This window comes from Cyprinus carpio, chromosome B5 (assembly GCF_018340385.1).
Source record: "Cyprinus carpio isolate SPL01 chromosome B5, ASM1834038v1, whole genome shotgun sequence".
NCBI lineage: Eukaryota > Metazoa > Chordata > Actinopteri > Cypriniformes > Cyprinidae > Cyprinus > Cyprinus carpio.
In genome coordinates this window covers 30120338-30143269 of record NC_056601.1, presented here as the reverse complement: position 1 = coordinate 30143269, position 22932 = coordinate 30120338, and the positions used below count along the sequence as shown (strand labels likewise).

The following is a 22932-nucleotide window of genomic DNA, read 5'->3' as shown; positions in this document are numbered from 1 at the left end:
ACGTTTTATTTTTCTTGTAGGAATATACACAGAAAGAACTCTAATTTAAATCAAGTTAAAACAAAATGTAAATGTTGCACGTGGTTTTAAAAAATTAAAGCGAAATGTTTACAGCAAATCACTGAAGCATTTGATCTAATGAAATACTTATCAACATAAGTTTATTAGGCTAAAAAGAGGCTATAATACTTTATATACATATTTTATTCTTGTTCATTTAACCGTGTATAAATATTTATAAATCCAAATGCGTAAAAAATATTCGGGTTACTGTAAACTCACACGCTTGTGCGCATGTGTGTGTGTTTTAAAAGTTTGAGCGCGTGGCATTCCTTATTCCGCCTCGAGATCACATGGACACAAAGGGCAGCACGTGCATCACGAACAAAATAAGAACACAGGGCAGGCTTTATATTAACCGTTGCATGCGAACACGTAGAAGAGGGTTAATGGTTCGCTGACGATTGTGAAGTGCATGCAAATTTGTGCATGCTATTTTGTTAACGGCCAAAGGGTTTCAGTTGCTTTTCGATGACATGCCATGATTTATGTAGCCTACCCAGCAAACACACAACGTCCCTTTGGGGTTCCCATTAAAGTTATTTTCAGAACCAGTTCCTCACATTCTAAAAACATTCATTTATTTTTAAACCTTCAGAGCACACATCTCGAGGCCTGCGTGTTCTGCTTCTGATTTGCTCTCTACATTCCAAACAAACACAGTGCACTAAGAAGGTATAGCTAAGGATATAGGCCCTCTCGTGTGTGTGTGTGTTTTATAGAAGGGGAGAGGGAGAGGAGGGTGTACCTCTTGACACGTCCGCTGCATACTGAATTCACGCTCTGCTTTGGATCAAACGCTCTCTGCCGATTAGCTACACAATCAGCTCCCTGCAGCAAACGGGGGAGAGTAAGACAGAGAGAGGCGGTTCTTTTCCGCCGGACAATGCCATTATTTAAGCTCCATTGGTCAGGAATGCCGGATTTTACAGGCCGCTGCCTTCCTCTAGGCGTCAACCAAAGGGCCTCCACTGAGGGCCCCCCTTCCTCTCTCTCCTCGGGTCACCATATCTATCTCGGAGACCTATAGCTTTCTCTGTGCATTCCACAGTTGCTTCTCGAGGCTACAAACATTAGAATTTGATTTTCTTTCCAAACTGTCTGTGTAAGGCTAACAGAAATTCTACTGTTGTTTCTATATGCTACAAAAATTAGAATTTGATTTTCTTTCCAAACTGTCTGTGTAAGGGTGAAAAAACAAATGGGGAAACACAAATAACTATAAGAACTGTTCAATGCACACTAAAAGAATCGTAACATCTAAATTAATTTAATATTAGGCTATTTAACATCACCGATCTGTACATCGATTCAAAGCCTATCAACAAAACTAATTTTTATCAGTGAAATCAGGCAGATATAGCCTAACTAATTTATTAACAACTGCAGGTTATTTGTACAGTATAAAATAGGACCTATTTAAATATTTGAAATGGTCATTATGGTTTTCTGCCATGCAAGTGCAAATAAATGTGTCTTTTTCCTGCATTCATGAATTTTTTGTATTGGTTATTATGTTTTTATGTATTTGAAGTGCAAATAAATGTGTCTTTTTCCTGCATTCATGAATCAATAAGAATCCTATAAGATTCTACGAGTCACAAAAGGTCCTTCTGGATAAATGATGAAAAGATAAAAAGAAGAAATTCATATTTTCTGTTTTATAAGAAATTCAGTACATGCAGTAGGATCCTTTTATATTCTTATAGGATTCTTATGTTTATTTTTGATAGCTCTATTCTGATAGTTCTAGAGATAGAATTGATTCTAAACAATGATCAAATTCCATTAGAATTATTTTAGGATTTTGACTAGTTAAGTATTTTTTTAACGTAGGCTATACAGTTCACAATTAACGTCTCTAAAATTTACCTTATCGTTTTTGTTCCTGTGGAATTTAATAACCGTTTTCATGCAATCTGCTACTTTAAAACTACAAAACATGTAGTCTTTCAATCTAGCATAAGAAGAAATTTGTGAATGGAGAGCAGAATTTGAGTGTTCATTGTTAAACTTAAACTGTGCGGTGACGTTTCACTCCAAGTAGCCTATCGCGGGACTCGCGAGACAGTTAAATGCCTTTGACTTCAACCAATGGTTCCTCAAGCGGCAAAGACTAGCGCAGAAACGGGCCAATCGCGAAGACGCATGCAAATGAGGAATTTGCTTCAGCAAGAGCTGAATGTCAACTAGTCAAAGATGGAGTCTTGAGCAAAGAGGGCCATTGGCTTGCCTTGGATAAATTACGGTTTTGATTTTTTAGACCAAGAGGGGAAAGAATGCGCGAGCATAGCGAGATGACACTATGTTACAATGGATGAATGCGAAGATATTTGAAGAAATTCGCGCTTCTTGCCTTGCAACCCTTCGGTCCAACTTTTTCTCTTTTTGTCGGTGTCTTCTGCTTTCAAGGATTGTCCCTCCCTTGGCCAGGTACCATTCATGAAATTTAGGGGGTCCTCTTTCTGTTTGCGAGTAGCATCCGGGTGATGTGGTGGAAATGGCGGGAGCTCAGGGGCAAAAACGACAACGTTGAGTCGGCTTGGGTGGGGAGAACGACGAATGGGGTGCCATAGAAGCCCCCGAACATGGCTGTAGTTAGAAACGTGAAGAGCGCGCTGGTGAGGATATCAAAAGGGGATCGCGTTTGAGAAGTCTCGCCTGTCAGGCTGTCATTCAGTCCGAGGGAACATTCCTCTTTATTTCTTTCTTTCTCTTCTAATGTCATCAGTGTTGATCTGTTGCAGCCACCTGGTTGGTTATTTAGTGAGGAATCCATGCAAAGCATATAACTTCAACATATTCTCAAGAAGCCAGTGATTAACTTGCAAAAGGGTGTTGGAAGCCTGTTTTCCACGTGTTTTTCTACACGGGCTAGACCAGTAACTGTAAAATAATAGATTTGGGAAATAAAAGATTTGGCGAGCTCGAGTGAAATAGAGAAGTAGAAACACGATGTGCCACTTTCTTTTCTTTCCTTTTTTTTTTTTTTTTTTTAATATTTCAGCTCCAGGTTTAAAGTCTATATAAACGAAACAAAAATGTGCAATTTCTAATTGCAATGCTCTGTTATTTTGTTGCAAATGCTTTGTTTGTGGATAATTCCTGAATGCACTGAAATCCAGTTTTTTTGTGTGTGTGCGTTTACAGTGCCATTCTTATATCGAAAAATATTCCGTGTAGCAATTTCTATAAATAATTTAATGTCTGTAATGAATGCGTAAAAATGTACTGGTGGATTGCAGGAGGTTGTGTATAAATGTATGTTTTTAGCTCCTCGTTAAAATATGAATTGTACAGTTCGGTTTAATATTTACATCTCAGACAAATATAAAGGTTTATTTTAGGAAAAATTAAAACCTTCCGTTTTTTTCCCCACCAAGTGTCCAAAAGCACTGTTAATATATGCATTGAAAATAACAACCTTAAGGAGCCTCCGCCCCCTCACCTTGTCCCCTAACCAGGGGGTTTCAAATTGCCACTTTGGCAAAGGGGACAAGAATAATACGTATTAAACGAAGGTTTCTCATAGCATACTGTATCGAGGAATGTGCTCTTTGCCCTATTTTTTCCTCTTCCTTCGTATCTGACTCAAAGCAGTGTGTTCATTGCTATTTGCTGCTAAAACTGTATGAATGGGTGAAATGCATGCTGAATATATTTGTTCTTTATGCTGGTGTTTGTTTGGAGTTTTGGTTAGTTTTTGATTTGTTTTGTGTCATTCTGCTTTGCGCTTTAATAACAGATAGTATACCCCAATTGGAAGGTTTGGAGATTTTTAATTTGGTGTAATTATTTATGCCCTCCAGTTTCTTTATTTTTCTTAGATGTAGCCTACGCGTAGGCTTTATAAATTACTTCAGCTGTTAAAATTTTTTATTGTTAAGTTAACATTTATTTTAGTTGATTTTGTGAACAGTTAATGTTTTTTCTAGTATTTGCATTAAATTTGCCAGTCATTTTGTTGTGTTATGACTGTTTGGTTCACGTGCGATTTTGAGAAATCAGTTTAATATAATCCATTATAATTCACCCCGTGTTCAGTTTCTTTACTGTTGTTGACCAGGGCCCTTTTTCTGTTGTACTACTGTGCAGTCAGATGAGCAGTGCAATATTAAAAGGGCATTGGCTGACAAAAAAAAAAAAAAAAAGGAGAATAGAAAAAGTAGCCTTACCTTCACCCCTCCCCTAAGCTTTCAAGTTCTCCCACCCTCAGTGTATGTATTCGTCTACATTTCATTTGATATAACAGGTGTAATGAATTGATTCCATAAAGGCGTATTATTGTTTTTGTGTTGCCAAGTTTTATTTGGTAATCAAATATGGAGTTTTATGGCAACAAATGCTGACGCGCTCCAGTAAAATAAAATAAAGCGTGGGGTAATGCGTTTAAGTTGCCCATTAAAGCAACCGTGTGGTGACGCGCTCGAGTAAAATAGAACAAAGCGTAATTCGTTAAAGTTGCCAATTAAAGCAAGACGTGTAGTAAATATTTTACTCCTTGACTGAGTGCAACTATGAAGGGTGATTTCGCCCCGTTGTGTTGAAGGCCCGTTCAAAGGTGGCCCATGTATTTCGGCTGTGCTAAGGTCTGCTGCTTTGACGATGTTGCACTACTGAACCATCTTCTCAAGCAGTGCAATAGTATTGTCATTGCATTCGGCTTTCGCCTACTCACTAGAGCCTTAAACAGAGCTGGGACGAACGGTATGTTTAGAGTAGTTTGTGTATCTTTTATTTGAGATGGGAGGATGTGGTGTTTTTAAAGGGTTTTGAGTATCTACTATTTCAAATAGCGAATGTGGGGTTATGTTGGATTGATTCCATGCCCAACAGCATTGTTGCAGAGCATGCACCAGGCGTGTGAACTGCAGTATTTGAGCTATGGTATATTTGTGACACCAGGTTTTTCCACTTATTTGAAAATGCCTACAGACCACGCCTCCTTCGAAAGAACATTTTGTACGACTGAGGTCGTCTTCGTTTGCATTGAAAACCACGTGTTCGATTAAGTAACACTCCAACAATGCTTTGAAGTGAGTTTCTCAACCTTTTCCATATTTCGGGAACTTCTGTATGAGGCCTGCTGCCAGAGAGGTGCAGAAAAGCAGTGGATAATATCGAGAGGACGTAAATAATCATCTAAACGACATTTTGTATGTTTTTGTCGGTTCGTAAATGTCACTAGCATACGAAATGCTCACAAAACGGTCAATAATATTATTATCCTCCTATGAAGTCTTATGAACGTCCTTTTGCAGTTTTTAAGTCTAGCTACACCCCCTATGTATTTTGTAGTCAACAGCAACGTGTTGAATTGTACTTATTTTCTTTACAAACCAATTATATATATATATTACAAAACAATTATATATATATATATGTATATATATATATATATATATATATATATTGGCTGAGGTGTATTTAAATCACTAACGTAAATAATTGTATTCTGCATTTTTATTCTTTATGATTTAATTATATACTTTTATTTGTCGTGCAATTAAACTTTGTGATTGTTATTTATTGTTTTTTCCCTATCTTTCTCAAATTAGAGATTTCAGCTATTTATTGTAAATTCAGTGCCAAAGTAATTGTTGGGTTCTTTTACGCTTACACGTAAATGCATTAATCAGTGCTATGAGAATTAAACTGTTTGATGCAAAGTATTTGTAACAGCAATGCTTCCATCTCCCTGTAACTGCTAAACAGAGCTGGTAGGTGTGTAACCATATATTTAGATTTTTATTTATAATGAAGGAGCTCTTCCAGAAGGCAGAAGGAAGGGATGATTCTCTTGTTTGAGCCAGATCGGTGGGGGATGGGACTATTTGTAAGGAATGTAGGGGGCAGGTCCCTTTCCAAGAGGGGAGGAAACGGAGGGAATGTGAGGAGGGGAGGTCGTCCATAGTGACATTTTACTCTTGGTCAGTATCTGCAAGGTTATGCAAGTTGAACTTTTTGGTTGTCTCATCAAAAGACTGGACATCTGGCCAAACGAAGTTGCTTGTAATTATACGTAGGCAGGTCGGTGTGTGTGAATATGCTGGCTGGCGCAACACACAGACTTTGTATAATATCCTATATAAGTGATATGCAAGTCAATAGCGTGTCGCACATTTTTAAATCAAATATATTGCATGCAGTTCGTACGAAAATAAATTAAGTTTCTTCTATGATGAGCACAGAATTATTTAGATGTTATTCTTATCATCATTTTTTTTCGTGTTTGGGACTTAAAATGTCTAGGTGGTGTAACTGCTGAGATTGTTAAACCCTTTTGATTTAAAGCACAAAAACCTTGATTAAAAAAAGCAATATTGGCATATAGCAAGTCTGGCGTAGTTTTTTAATTAATATTTCTTTAATATTTAGAATTGCATGTTTTAACAAACAATCAGTAACAATTTTGTTGTCATATGACAAGAAGAAAAAACAAACAGAGGAACCATTTAAAGTAGACCCTCGTGACTTGACTGTGTCTAGGTTATTTTATTTAAATCTTCCCTTTATGAAAATGCACGCTTTATTCAGTTTTGTTCAAATGAAGGGCCTAATCATAGCCTACGTCATAAGACGAGTTTGTGATTTTCATGACATTTAAAAAAAAATCGTATTATTATTATTAGGCCTCTTTTAATAATAGTTGTGTAAATTCACGTAAAGTAGGCCTATTTTAAAAATTATGGTTTCCACTAGTCTCTTGGAAAACAATGCATGATAGTTTCGCACGCGTTTTAAATTAGACAATTAAAGGATTTCTCCTTTTTATCATCTGGAGCATTTGTCAATGACCCGTATATATAAGGCTCCACAGTTGAAGGTAAGCTTGAGACTCACCGGTTTGAACTGGGTGTATGAGGATAAATACCGCAACGCGCATGCGCAGCGCATTCTTAGGCCACTATAGCATACTGAGGCCTACAGCTCCTCTGTTCTCATGATCCTGGTTCAGCTCTCAGCTAGTGGGCTTTGAAGCTTCGTATGAGGAGTGGTAAGTTTGCATTCACCTGCAGATTTGGTAGCACATTCTGAATTCTTATGTAGAACTCATATAGATTGTATTATCGAAATAGCGCGTATTTGCATACTATAGGATTACTAAACAGCGGGTAACGTTCTTCTACAAGACCACTACTGGTAAGTCAGTGTGGTCAGCTGATACGCTATACTAGTCATTTGTAACTTTGGGGCGTCGTATTCTCGCCCTGTTGTCGTGATTCAACATTTTGACTGTAAGTTCACTGCATGAAAACTGATTGGTAAATTGTTTAACGTGTTTTATTACCGAGGGGGACAAGTAAGATCATGCATGTGAGTTCAATGTGAAATTCCCAAAGGAGAGAGAGAAAAAAAACATCCTGTTGGAGCATGTCGTTAACTCCAAGGCAGAAGCTGGTATGCTTGGAATTGCAGAGCACCAAGACTGCTTTTGGACGCAGATAACCAAAGGGCCTACAATATGCTTTCTACTCAGTGTTTCTCATATTTGCATGCCTGAGTCAGTCCATCTATGTGGCTTTGAAAGAATGTATGTCTTTATTGATAGCATGCATGTATTGGTATTGGAAGATTTGTTTTTAAGTATAGCCCGTTTAAAATGCCAGATGTGCTAAAAGTGATGTTTTTGAAAAAAATGTCATGTGGTATATTTATATGATTCTAAATATTCATGGTAATTTCTTGATGTGGATTAAATTGTATGATTAAGGATGAAAGCATTTAAACTCAACCCTCAACATTTTTGCTCTATTAAACAGCATTTTATGAAGCATGCTGTTTGGCAGCAAATAAACTAAACTGAATTCTGCTTAAAATTAATTTTGAAATGAGCAGCATTTTGCCATTTACTTTGGTTTGTTTATAGGCTGTGAAGGGTCAGATGTCACAAAGAGGTTTGCGTATCATGTGTTGTAGAGCAGGAACCATTTTCACTCTCACCATTTAGGGATTTAAACCCTTAGATATTGTTTTGCACAGCCGTGTTATCTTTTCGCTAAAGTGCTGTGTGATTATCATGATAAATGCATCTTGCAGGCGAGACCCTATCAATATTGCCTCTGCTTTTTTCACTGTTTATGGAGTAGTGCAATATTGCTTATAGGGTCTTGACTTTAAGGGTAATCTGCAATTTCAGGAACATTCAAGGATTTGATTGTCCTTGGTAATTTTTATTAAAATGCACAATGATGTTGTGCTAAGGCTTGACAAGTTCTCAGTCTGTGAATCCTTTTGTGGAGAAAGAATGGGGTTGCTGCTCTAAACCATTCCATTTGAAATACAATAAATTACACCCATTTAATATTAAAACTAAATGGCCCACAAACATTTTGATGTGGTTGTAGATAGCTTGCTTTTAGCAGTGCAAACTCAAACAACGATTACATTTAAACCTTTCCTAATATGAATTATATCATTATATAAGTCAGAGAAAACGCTGTCCTTTGCGAAGTCCAATATAGTGACTAATTTTAAGCAAAAGTAATAGACACAGGCTAATTCAATTTATTCAGACTACTCTTTAGTTGTCCACTGTAGAGCAGCTTTTCTGGCAGGTCAGTGTATTTCGAAAGATATTTTTAATAATGGATAATTTTTCTTCAACATGATGTTACTGTATCAATGTTACAGGTCAAATCAAAAAATAAATTACTACAGCACTCTCATATTCCAATATACTTAAAATTTGAGCTCTGAAACAACAATTTTAACTTCCTTGATTTCTCTTTTGGCCACATCTAATATTGATATTTTAAAACACTGTTTTTACCTGAATTCGTATTTGCAAATTGTGATTTTTGGACATGTTAGTGAAAAATACTATTGACAGCTGAACATTTTAACCGAATATCCTTTATTATATGTGATGAATGCTGAATTTCAGGTCATGCAGTTCAACATTTAAAGCAATGTAAAGCAAGTTAAATAAAAAATTTCATACATTTGTATGAAAATCTAGCTCTCTAAATGTTGTTTCAAATAGTTTTAATTTAGTTCATGTCATGATCTCATAATCAATAGGTTAACCTTGAGTGAGTATGTGTATGCAGTAATATGAAGCTGTGTGAGATCTGAGATATGGATCGTGAAAGGCATGGGAAAGCATTTCTTGATGGTCAGAGATTGACAGGTGTATTTCCAAAGGCTGTTGAATTAGTGTTTTATGTTTTAGACCACCTGAAATAGCAGGAATGCATTTGGCTATTTAGAAATTATAACAGTTTAGTGGAATATGATTATTTCACTTTCTGTTTGTGTGAACATGTTCCTGGTCCCATTGTTTGTCTGTTGCCTGACACTCTTTCCCTGTTGCACTACTGTGGGAGCTGCAGCTAGCAGTGCAATAATGAAAGGGCATCAGTCCACTGGACCAGACCACCAAGCACACACCTATCCCTTATTTACCACAAATGACATGCTTCTCCTGCATGCTTCAACCCAGATGAGCCACAAAGCACTAATCTGTCCATATACCTTTCGTAAGTGGTGGTTGGTATTTACATTTATTCATTCAGCAGATGCTTTTATCCAAAGCGACTTTGGAATGAGGAATGCAAGCAATTTTTGCTTTGGCAAATCTTTAATTTGGTCTGTACATAATCAGACTTCAATAAAAGCAAAATGCATTTAAAAAAGTAAATAGTATGTGTTTTCCTTGCTTAAATGCTGTTAACTTTAGAAAAAAATGTGTGTTTATTGTTCGTTTGTGGTTTTATGTGTCTTTTTTTTTTTTTTTTGGTGTGTGTGGGAAATTCATGCAAAATGTTATTGTATCTTCAGATATGATGAAATAACAAGGTTTACTTGCTTTATAGTGTATTGTAAGAGAGTTATATGAGATTTATAGTGTCTTGCAATTGTTTTGGTTGCTTGACCATATTTAAGATAACATATTATTAGGTTTATAGGTTCATTTTGATTTTGCACCTCCAAAAGCTTGTTGAAAATCCACAACACCTTTTTATTTATTTATTTATTTTTTTATACACTAAATGAATGGAAAGGTCTTTTCACGCCGATAACGATAACCAAATTAGGGTTCACCTAAGCACAATGACGTGCGCCACGCAGTCTATCTCTTTAAAAGCACCCACTCTATTGATTCTGATTGGCTGTCATTTTTTTATGGTTTATCAGCTGGAAAGAAAATGTTCTGAAAATGATTCCGTGGCTTACCTCCGTTGTGGTATGGACTTTGCTATTCTTTAACATTTACAGCTAGCCTATTCAAAAACTAAATATCGTTATCGTCCTTGGTGTGAATGGGCCTTAAACACTTAATTTCTAAAACGAGTCTGCATTAATTTACTGCTAATATGACAAATTACGTCTTTTGTGCTTTTAGAGTTCTTAAATTGCCATGGGGATAATTTTGCATTCAAGGTGACTTTCTGAAGGCATATTTCAGATCCAGTCGCTTTAGTGTTTCACATAATATTTCGACCTCAGACACTTCAATTTCCAGTCACTCTCACGCTCAGCATTCAGTCGCATTTATGTTATAACTTAAATGCGTGTCTTCTCTTGAGTGCGATGTTTTTTTTTCACAGCTCTTCACTATACCCTGTGAGGACATGTTTTCATGGCTAACCCATGCATGTGGATACTCAGTCCAGCTATTAATTTGATTATAAATAGTGCAATATAGAGGTTTTGAGCTATTTAAATCATGTGCTTCTCTCTTGGTGCAGTATGTTTTAGATATGGTGACGGCATTGAGGAGTGATACTGACAACCAGTGAACAGGTTTTCTTTATTATGTTGCGTTGTAAGAATATAGGCGAGAAACAGCTGCAGAGTGTATCGACAATGAAGGCACATAGTTCAACAGCAAAGCGTAATATAGGATGATAATAAAAACAAGAATTTTTAATCCAGAAGCAGCTCGGTTTAGATGAGAAGCCACTTCTTTGTACCATATTAGATGAATCTTTTTAAGTTCTAGAGTTCATAATAGGTGACTGACTAGCGGAAATACGCAACCCCTGTGTTATATTATGTCGCCATCTTCTGGGCATCTCACATAAAAATAAAAAGAAAGTGTTTAGGCAACAATTTAGCTTAAATGAGGAGGCCTACACGTTTATGAAACTTAAAATTCGCATTAGTGATAAAATAAAATCTTCGTTAAAGAAAGGCTGTTTGACAACTCTTAATTTTATTTTCATTGATAAATCAGGAACCATTAAATTAGATGATGCGTTAGACGTTATTAGTTTATGTTAAGTGAAGTGTAAATAAGCAAAACGAAAACTTATTTAACACAATAAAAGTTCGTATATTTAATCTAGATGTTTCATTGTCTGCTAATTACTACAATATGTTGAGCATCATGTACTAATGTTCCATAAGGGTATTATAACTGCATATGCTTTTTCACTCATGTCTCCTTAAATATTTAATTGGCTATATAACCGGTTTCTGCTAAAATTGGTGGGACATTGTTATTAATCTAATCGGTTTAATTATCATTATGTGCATTCTTCCATTACTCAAATCAGCATCATCCTAAAATAGTGAGGGAACATACAAAAGGGATTTTTTTTGGTTTTGACATCACTCAGGGGGCGAGTCATCAGCGGTCATTACATTTGGACAGCAGTGGTGGGAAACATTATGGTAAGTCAAATTACAAAACCCACTGAGGCAAAACTATTTAAATATCAAAATTTGCATACGGTAAAATATGAGAAGGAAAGAATAAGCCACGGTATCAGTCAAGTTAGTTTAATAAGTTACGTATGCTATAAAAACTATTTACCTGTTTGAGAAGGCATTTTAAGTTTTTTTTTTTTTTTTGTCTTTGCGTTTACCGTTGCTGTTACTTTGTGTTATAGCCTATATTATACGAGTGTAAACCATTTGGAACAACTAATTAGAAAGTAACTGTATTCACTCAGTGAATGCTACATTAAAACCATAAGTTATCTGATTCAAACAGTGTAAAATTAAAGAATCTTTCATTTGGTTTTAATTTAATGACCACATTTCGACGGAATCTCTTTTCGCCATGGCGAATCTTTGTAAAGATTTGATTAAAACCAACCAGGCAAAAAAAATAAATAAAAAAGACAATGTCTGCTGTCCTAGACACACGTTTCCTTCTTTTCAATTTCCATGCACTGTGTGCCAAACAGTAGCTAAATGCTGCCCCCATTTGGATGCTGTGTGTCATCTTTTATTTTCCAGTGAAAAGAGTTGCAGTAATAATCATCTTGACATGTGATTGTAATTTTAGAGTAATCTTTAATAAAGTCTTGATAATGTGCAGCATTTATTGACAGTATTCAGAAATTGGGCATCACAACAATGCATTTGCTTGTTTACAGTTTTTTTTTAATTATATGGTTCTTTAAAAAAATGTTTTAACTGAAATAAAAAAATACCTACAGTGTGTTTTCAAAAACTTTAAGCTTTCACCAAATTATGTACATATCGGGTCATATACAGTATTAGGGGGAATTGCAGTAACATTGAACACTTAAACCAAAACAGAAATTACCATTTGATATTTTCCCATATTGAAATCAGAAAGATTACAGGATTTCATGTGTGCAAAAACACTATTTCATAGTACAATGCCATTTATTCCAGTAGTAATCCAACCTAATATAAATAATACAAAAACTCAGTTTTGAAGCCCAAAATCCTGGTATGTTATTTAACTGTATTCCCTTTTGTACAAACAAACACATTCCAATCATTAGCAATCTAGTAAAACAAACCTATTTGTCTGTGGAGTTCATTTTGCGGGTGACATTTTTAAAAAAATGCATCATACAAGTTTGACCAATTAAATTAGAACTTTATAGAAACTGAAGGTTTAATTATAGAGAGTGTTTCACAGCATGTGTGAGTGGAGTTCTCAGTTGCACACTACGATAATGTAGCGGGTGGCATCATCAGAGCTCGTCGTGGCGCACTGGATCACTGCCGGGCTGAATAAAAACCCCCTCCATCACCTTCCAGTAGTTATGCTGATTGGGTGAAGGCATTCCATGGACCTCATGCTGGCCTCTGATTGGTTGACCGTACTGCTCTCCGGTAACACTGAGGAAAACCTCAGTGGCAACGTGTTTAAATCGCACTGCGTCGTCACGTTCCCAGTATGTTTCGCCACACTGCACAGTCCATACGTCTAAATCATCTCCTTCTCCATTTTCACCAAATGCACTCACTTCCTGCAAACATAAATCAAATCAACGTGATAATGTATTTCAAATCCAGCCAGTTACAGTCATCTGAACATGTAGGTTAAGAGAGGAGAGTGTTGTGTGGCTCTACCTGATGGTTAGACAGTGGGGAGCTAAAGTGATGCGAGTGCAGGTTGCGTCCAGTCTTCATGTGTGTAATTCGGATGGCCTGTCCGCATTGAATGGGCTCCCCACGCTGACAAACTTTGTCTGGTTTCCCACGGATACGCCAGTAGCTGTTGGCATCATCAGCAGAATCTACACCGGTTACTGATTGCTGGCCACTTCCTGCAGGGCATCATGTAAACAATCTTTTATTTGAGCATATATTTATTTGATATCTTGAACCTCATATTCATTATACGGTACTCAAAGAACATTACAGTACCTTAGCATCCCATATTACATTTTGTACAAGAAAAACATAAATCATGCATCATATATTGTGTTTAAATATATGGGAACACTTTACTGAAAATGTTTATGTATAATGCATTACAAAGGATTATTAAGGGGTATAATGCGTTATAATTATTCATAATGTATGTATTAGATCTTGTCGTAAATAATTATAACTGAAGTGTAACAATGAATTGATAAGTGTTATAATGTATTAACTCTGGTTATAATTATTAATGAGATTGTACAATGCATTATAAGGTGCATTACAAGGCATAATTAATTCATTAAAACTACTTTTATAATGCATTATACATAAAAGCTTTAAGTAAAGTGTTACAGAGTATACATTTTGAAATATTTGTAATGAATTAATATTGTTATTATTAATAGTTATTATTATTATTAATAATTTCTAATGTTGTTTTATTCATGGTATTCAGGGGATCATTTTGTTTATTATTTTTTACAAGTTATTTCTGGTCAATTTCTGTATAGACACATACAGATAATTACACAACAATTTTATTATTATTATTCATTTGATTATTATTATTATTGCTGTTAATGTCCATTTTTTTCTTTATTATTCAGGCTGGAGTTATTTCGGTCAATTTATGTATAGACACATAGAGATAATTATACAAATATTTAATATAAGCAACACCTAAAAAAAAATCTGGATTGACCAAGTTAAATATCACTTTATAATTCTTCTTCCTCTTCTTCTTCTTATTATTATTATGTTCAGTTTCTGTATAGATACATACTTTAAAGTCTTATTCATAAAAAAGTTAAATTTCCAATGTTAGGTACATGCATATTACAGAGCAAGTTTTGTTAAAAGAAAAATTCTAAAACATGCAAACAAACATTTTAAAAAAGCCACTCGAAGAAATATCATACGTATTACCACTGTACATAAATATATGGTATTATCACGGTACCTTTTAGTATTCTGTAGTGCACCTGTCGTCATGATTACGTAGATCTTTCAGGTAAACATAATACATCAGAACCAACAAAAATAAACCACTGGGGACCGAATGAGAATCTATAACTGGCTTACGGAAAGACAAATACAGTACTTTACTGTTTACTGATTAGAAATATTAGCAGTCATCAGCTTCCTGGCTAATGCATACATGCACCAGCTGATATTACACTAAGCAATATCATCAATATAAGTGCATTAAAAAAGGCCAAGAGCCAAGATTAAGCTGTCGACGAGAACATAAACATTTTCTGGGAACTAAATTGATAAGTTTATGACTATATAGATTATCCACAGTGGTTCTACCTGATCCGTATTTGACATCATGCGAGTGAAGTCTGACGCTGTGCCGGGTGTTCAGCAGTTTGACCACAGAGCCGCACGTCACGTAGCTGGAGTCCAGATCACGAGAGCTGCACTGGCCAAACATCAAAGCCACTAAAATGACCTCCAGAAAGACAGATATAACCCTTAATGGTCCCATTGTTTCAGCTCGTGTGTGTACATCACAGGAAGATGGATACCGAGAGCCCCATTCAAAACGTTGACACGCTTTCTAACCAATCGCAGCATGACAAGTCCGAAAACAAGGAAGTGATCCACGCGCACACACGGAAACCAGTGATTGGGCGAGGACGATATGACGTCACGACATTTTAGTACACGCTACATTATACAATCGGCTCATTAACAGATCATTAGTACATTCAAATAGCTAGAAATATTACGAAACTTTTATTCGTGTATTTTAAAATGGATTAATAGATATTTACAAAGTCTTGTAATTAATTAACACTATCAATTAACACTATTTTTTCGTAACGAACTCAACTTGATTCAAATTACTATTACTATTAGAGCATGTTATCACACAATAAGCTAATAACAAAATAGTTCTAAAAGATGCAACATAAATACATAAATAAAAAAATCTAAATTAAAAAGAAAAGAAAAAAGAATATATATATATATATATATATATATATATATATATATATATATATATATATATATATATATATATATATATATATATATATATATATATATATATATATATATATATATATATATATATATATATAGTAATGAATTAGTTGTATAACATTTTGAAATTTACACATGACAACCTCCACAGTTTATCCTTTGGTTAAAATTACCTCATAATAACTTTACTTATTTACCTTATTTATTATATGTATATTATTTATTTATACTATTAATTTACATTTTTTATTTAAAATTTTATTATTTAATTTAATTTTATTATTTAATATAATTTAATATAAATTTAACATTACTTCTGAAGGTGTTTGAAACTAAGATAGGTAAGCACTATAGTGGAAAATTGGACTTTAGACTCAAAATACCATAGATACTGAGAAAAAGCACTTGCCACTAGCACAGCTTGCCATGGTTTCCACTATACAACATAATAAAGAATCAGTTTCCACTAACTGTTGTCCCACTACTATTTGTACCATTCTTTCATTAAGAGCTGTTTACACAGGATGCATTCTTGTTTTTAACAAAAGCTAGAGATATAAATATTAATTTATAAAAAGAGGAACAAGACATGCTTCAGAGTTTTATTGTTTTTAAGCGAAATGTATCAAAATGTAATTTAACTCCCACTGTTTCCAGTAAACTGTTGTGCTACAGTGTTATTCTAACACATAATGTAGGTGATGCCATGTACATCACTGATACATCAGGTGGCTGAAGTTGAAAACACTTCATGAACATGCGCAAATAAAGATCACACACATGATACCCTCCCTCTCTTCATGATTTTTGCCATATTTCTAAATGCGTGTCTTGGGAAAACATTCAAAAGCCTCCACAGACACGTAAGCAAAGTCACACCTGCTGCCTTACGTCTGTGTACAAAGATAACATTCAGTTTACATTAATAACATTGAGAACAGCAAAATCCTGGCTCTGGTGAGTATGCCTAAAGCATCGTTTATGATTGTTTTTAAAAAAAAAATAATATCTGATTAAAAACTTCTATAAATGTTCACAATAAGTTTATAACTTTTTGGTTTTATCTATAAAATATCTACTTTCTAAAACATCACATTGTCATCTTTTGATGCAGTCTTTATTATTCCTGAAGTGGCACATCGTGTTTTTGGTTGCCAACATCTTGGACAAAATCAGATGTATCATTTAAAAACAAATGGTAAGCATTGATCATATGGAATGAATATATCTATATTTATAAATTAAAAAAATATATATTTATCAAATATCCATTGAAAACATATATTTTTAATTTTAAAATAGACAGATATACATCAGGAAGAGAAACTGACACTTCATAGGCCTATTTGCACATGTGGCGTTGTTTTATTCACATTCGGTGGGGGGTGCTGCTACTGAGGAGGAGGATTTTGGTTTTTGTGTTCTTAAGGTGGTTATTTTCTCAGAGTAGTGTGTATAGATTGTAAAAAGGACTAATGGCAAGAACCTCGCAATAAAATGGGTAAGCGATTACCACATTATTACTGCTAGGCTAGCTAGTAGTATATCACAAAAAACAGTCAGTCCCTTTGAAACTACAAAACGTTTGTTTGTTGTTGTTTCTTAGCTATTAATTAAGCAAGCGGAGGAAAGCTGTAAGCAGTATGTTAGATGCGACTGTACACCATATGTGACAGCTGCTCGTGTTAACACCGACCAAGCGAATAATGCGGCAGAGTTTCAGCTCTGTCTTATGAACGAGCCGGTGATTTCCCGGTAAGCAGCTTCCCCGCAGCTGAGCCTCGCGGTTCATACAAACCGTTTCGTTTCGTCTTTAAACAGATGATGTTGGAATGACGTGGGTTGACGCGTTGACTCAAGGAGCGTTTCCTGAATGACTGCGTTTATGACTCACTAGATTAACACTTCTCTTTCTGTGTTCATATGGTATTTTCTGCCTTTTTAAGAGATCGATAATCTTTTCGATAATCGGTTTTATATGGTTATTTTAACGGATATCTACGTTTCATCGGCTGCCAGTATCACCGGATCTCGCTTCATCGGTTATTATTAGTATATATTGCTATTTTTATACAGTCTATGATATATTGACTATACCCTGATGGCACCATCTGTTGAAAATAAGGCAAAACAGGTAAAGTAACTTTTTTATACATTGTTTTTTATAATTACTCAGCGTTTTAATAATATAAGAAATGACAGCAGTTCATTTTCAAGTGAGAATAGTTTAACAATTAGCCTGAAAAAAGAAAACAAATAGGCTATTATGACTAAAAACATAATAGCCTGTGACAAAAATGACAAAAAAATTTTTTTTAGCGTAAATAAAATATTATGATAGTAAATATAGGTTAATAAAATAATATTTACAAAATACTTTGTCATAAATAGTAGCATTAATAAAATTCAGTCTAATGATTTAATGATTTATAAAACAGCTGCAGTTTAGGTATGACGCGAATAGCTTTACGATTAAACATCCTACAATAAAGATAAAATAAATTTGTGGCTTTTTAGATCAGGCAAATCTTCATATAATGACATTATTAGCAACAAGTATTATCAATACTACTTAATATTATTTATAAAACATTTTGATGCATATTCTGTAGTGCTGTCTAAACGTCCTTTAGTTTAGTTATTATTATTGTTTCAAAATACAGAAATAAATAAATGAAATTCTGCTTAATGTAAAAATAATCAGTATTAATCATGAAGAAGATATATTGGTCAATGTGTAGTCTAGTGTTTTTGTCTTTCATCAGCAAGGCGAGGAGAAGATGCCTCAACCCAAGGTGAAGCTGGTGGTGACCGGAGATGATTTTGGGTACTGCGAGAGAAGAAATCAGGGGATTGTGGATTGCTTCAAAGCTGGCGGGATCTCCAATGTCTCTCTTCTGGTCAATGCAGTCTCAGCGGAGCACGCGGCAGAGCTGGCTAAAAGGCACTGTGGCTTATTTTGTATTACTTTTCATTTCAAGCAGATAAAAATATGAAAATATGATATACAATGGTTGAGTATCTTACATTCAAACAAACTGTTACAACACTCTCCCTTATGATTAAGCATGCCTTTTAAACCTATTTTCAAGGATAAGACTAGGCCTACTGATAGAGTGTATATAGGTTAGATGTATTGTTATAGATGTATAGAGGTTAGACGTATAGTTATGGTTAATTAAAACTTAATAAAAAAAAAAACATTTTTGTTACTTTAATAACTAAGATGAAATAAAATATATTATTATGTTTAACTTGATTTTACTATAATAAACAAACACCAAATAAAAATGAATAAAATACATCCAGTCAAATGTTTTTTGAACAGTAACATTTTAATGTTTTTTTTTTAAGTCTGTTCTGCTGACCAAGCCTCCATTTATTTGATCCAAAATACAGCAAAAAAAGTACAATTTTTGAAATGTTTATACTATTTAAAACTGTTTTTCTATTTGAAGATATTTTAAAATTTAATTTATTCCTGTGATTTCAAAGCGTATTTTCAGCATCATTACTCCAGTCTTCAGTGTCACATGATCCTTCTGAAATCATTCTAATATTCCTGATTTGCTGCTCAAAAAACATTTATTATTATGAAGTTAAAAAAGCTGAGTAGATTTGTTTTCAGGTTTCTTTGATGAATAGAAAAGGTCAGAAGAACAGCATTTATCTGAAATAGAAATCTTTTGCTATCCTTGCTAAATAAAAGTATTAATTTCTATAACCAAAAAACAAAGCAAAAAAAGCTTTGGAATGGTAGTGTTACTAAATGCTGATTTTTGGATCTTTCTGTTCATCAAAGAATCCTGAAATGTGCTCAACTGTTTTAAATATTGAGGATGATAATATTTTTTTCTTTTTCTTGAGCAGCAAATCAGCATATTAGAATGATTTCTGAAGGATCATGTGACATTGAAGACTAAAGTGATGATGCTGAAAATTAGCTTTGATCACAGCAATAATTTACATTTTAAGCTATATTCAAAATAGAAAGCAGTTATTTTAAATATGTAAAAAAAAAAATTCACAATATCACTGCTTTTGTTGTATTTTCTAACAAATAAATGCAGGCTTGGTGAGCAGAAGAAAATTCTTTAAAAACATAAAAAATCTAACTGTTCATTTCAAAACGTTTGACTCGTAGTGTACATCGACTTACTTTAAAAAGACAAAAACATACAAAACGACTAAAACGTTAAGTAAAATTTAAATGAGAACAGAAAATCGATTCAAAATAGTAATAAAATCTATAATATCATACTAAAATAACACTGCTGTTCTCACACACAGGAATCACATCCCCATTGGACTCCATGCAAATCTTTCAGAGGGTCTTCCAGTGTCTCAGGATCTAAGGGGCTCAACGCTCCTCAACAAGGAGGGATTCTTCCATGGCAAGATGGGCTTCCGGGAAGTTTTGCAGTGTGGTCAGCTCAAGATGTCAGAGGTACCAACAACCAGGCACCACCTACACTCATAAAGACCAACAGAAAGTTCGTTCTGGGAGTGAACGGCGCCTTGTTGTGCCACCAAAGAAGCGAGTTCTGTGCTACATCACACTGTCATGGCACTTGGACTGTTGTTGATTCTCTCATTGGTATTGCTTCATTGTTATTTGTAAGTCGCAAAACCAGTCAAAAATGATATGTAAATGTACATCACTTGAAAGGCAACCGAAAGATTCACATGGGAGTGCATTCAAATAAGCAGTGTGTTTTCACATGTGACTGTATTGTTAGGATAGCATTGACAAAGGTACTGAGAACATGACAGACTATTTGAAACTCTTTTTGAAGTTATGGCATAACCTATATTTCAAAACATGTTAGTCCTACCATGTGTGCATCCTAAATGGTGGTAAACCACTTGTATAATTATACTTTTTATGAAGTCCACTCATTTTCCAAGAAGTGGTGTCACCAGAAACCATGTAATATACTTTTTTTTTACCTTTTCTTATAATGTTAGTCGAGTGTTTGCACCAAAAACAGATGTAATATACTTTACATAACCATTTTGGAGTGTGTTTTTCATTGTTTTTGTTAAAAATTAACCTCTTTTATTTGCAAAGATCAAGAATAGTTGTTCTTTTTTTATTTTTTTAACTTTTTTAATTTTTTGTTTTGAACATTTTTTTAGTTTTTAGTTTTGAGATATAAGAAAGGAAAAAAGGTTTTTTTTGTTTTGTGTTGTTGTGTTTTAAGTTGTGTTGTGTTTTCTGTTTAAGGTGGAGGCGGAGCTCAGAGCCCAGGTAAATCGATTCTGTGAACTTGTTGGCCAGGTACCCTACCATATGGATGGCCACCAGCATGTGCACGTGCTGCCAGGTAACAGTGGGTTTGTTTGAACGATCCTTTTCACCAAATAATCAACAATTCATATACACTACTGTTCAAAAGTTTTTGGTCGATAATCATTTTTAAAAATGTTTTTGAAATCAGTCACTAAGACTGTGTTTATGTAACCAAACTACTGTAAATATTGTGAAATATTATTACAATTTAAAGTGTTTTCCATCTGAATATACAGTATATTAAGATGTTATTTATTCCTGTAATGCAAAGCTGAATTTTCAGCATCATTACTCCAGTCTTCAGTATCACATTATACTTCAGAAATCCATCTAATATGCTGATACATTACACTCATATGCTCAAGAAACATTTATTATTAATATCAATGTTATAAATTAGTTGTGCTGCTTAATATTGTTGTGAACTATGATTCTATTATTAATAGAAAGTTCAAAAGAACAGCATTTTGAATTTTTTTTTTACTTTTTACCATGCTTTTCAGAGGTGCGAGAGGTGTTTGCCCAAGTTCTCTCTGATTTTGGGATCACCTACACACGGGTCCCCATAGAACCCGGTCTTAAATTTGGCACCTTCCTCCCGTCCCATCTGCGAGTATTCAATGCACAGGTTGAAAAAGATGCCCTTGAATCTATCGAGGTCTTTCATCGCTATGGAATTAGGTTTGTGAGGCAACATTTTAAATGATCAGCACCTGGTTGTCAAGTAGAAAGTCGTTACAAATATTTTAGGAAATATTGACTTCATTTACAATATCTTGTGTACTCATTAGAGCAGGTTTAGTTACATTTTAATAGTCTATAAATGTGAATTTTGTCCTTCAAATACATTAAGTGCAGTATGTACACAACATGCATTAAGATTACATTCTGGTTTTGTATGTCCTCTCAGATGGCCTGACATATACCTGGGCCTGAGCACCATGGGTAAGAACATGTCTGTCCCCAACCTGAAATGTGCTTTGGGCTTCACACTGGAAGCTTCACTAGAAGACGCTGTGAACTCCCCATTGATACAGTGCAATGATGCCGCGACTGACTCCTATCGTCCGGTTACAGCAGAGCTTATGGTGCATCCAGGATATCCAAGTCAACCTCACCAGGGCGGATGTGGAGAAGGACCGGATGACTTCTCACAGTCCGCAGACCGACTACACGAGCTTAATACTTTGAGGGACCCTTTTGTGCTTAACTACTACAGGCAACGGGGGATCCACCTCTGTGCCTTTAAAGACTTTTAAACCCTTAGCTCAGAGTATTTAAGGTTTGGCAAACTGAATGTCTTCTGCTTTGAGGAAATAAGATCTTGACCCATACCTCAATTAGTCATATCAGTGCTTGGTTTGGGAAAGGCAGAAAATCAGCATTCAGAGCCCATACAAAATGTATTTAGAAGCTGCTACTTCAAGTAGAGCTAAAACAACTGAATTATACTAATTATTCAACAGAAACACAAGATACTATTAGATTGGCCTGTTTTTAAATTGCTCAACTAGACTTTTTTTCTTTTTTTTTTTAAAGCAGCTAGCCATTTCAACATAGAGAGCTGTGTCCTTATAATTGGAAAGTGAGATTTTATCTGTATTTGTTTCTAAAAATGTTGCCTCATTTAAGCAAGTTTCTCTCAAAGCCATATATTAATATTGCAGAGAACTGTAAAATCCAACAACAATGCCAAATTTATGACTTTAACGTACTAGATGAAGATTTTAACTCCACTGAACATGTAGCAATTACTTTATATATTTAAAAATCAAAGGTATTTTTGGGTACAGTGTTTTTAATGAATGTATTTATGATATTTTTATGAACCTGAACTCTGGATTTCTTTCTGAAATATAAAAATAGCTTTGGAACAAGTATGATTATGGTTAAAGTGATTTAAGATTAAAAAAAAAAAAACATTACATAAGCACAGCAAATTTGCTGCACAATATTTTGTATGTACAGTAGGCCTACTAAACTAGGGGTGTAACGATATTCAA

At 34.6% G+C, this 22932-nt stretch overlaps 2 protein-coding genes across 6 annotated transcripts; one reads left to right on the top strand and one right to left on the bottom strand.

Annotated features, from left to right (window-relative positions):
- The first annotated feature begins 2117 nt into the window (after positions 1 to 2117).
- On the top strand, positions 2118 to 22809 carry LOC109082635 (carbohydrate deacetylase-like). 5 transcript variants are annotated; one of them, XM_042723091.1, is made up of 7 exons: positions 17144 to 17770; positions 18402 to 18580; positions 19927 to 20083; positions 20864 to 20963; positions 21433 to 21610; positions 21840 to 21874; positions 22007 to 22809. In XM_042723091.1, exons 1-7 carry the CDS (start codon positions 17738 to 17740, stop codon positions 22186 to 22188), a joined length of 864 nt encoding a protein of 287 aa, XP_042579025.1. In that variant the 5' UTR covers positions 17144 to 17737; the 3' UTR covers positions 22189 to 22809. The 5 variants fall into 5 exon arrangements, with proteins under 5 accessions (XP_042579024.1, XP_042579023.1, XP_042579025.1 ...); XM_042723087.1 differs by having other exon boundaries at positions 21840 to 22216; positions 22251 to 22809; XM_042723090.1 differs by lacking the exon at positions 17144 to 17770 and adding an exon at positions 2118 to 2493 and having other exon boundaries at positions 21840 to 22809.
- Positions 12285 to 15234, bottom strand: LOC109078961 (stromal cell-derived factor 2-like protein 1). Its single transcript, XM_042723092.1, has 3 exons — positions 14956 to 15234; positions 13348 to 13544; positions 12285 to 13244 (listed from the first exon to the last, which is right to left on the bottom strand). Exons 1-3 carry the CDS (start codon positions 15131 to 15133, stop codon positions 12966 to 12968), a joined length of 654 nt encoding a protein of 217 aa, XP_042579026.1. The 5' UTR covers positions 15134 to 15234; the 3' UTR covers positions 12285 to 12965.
- Positions 22810 to 22932: the final 123 nt, after the last annotated feature.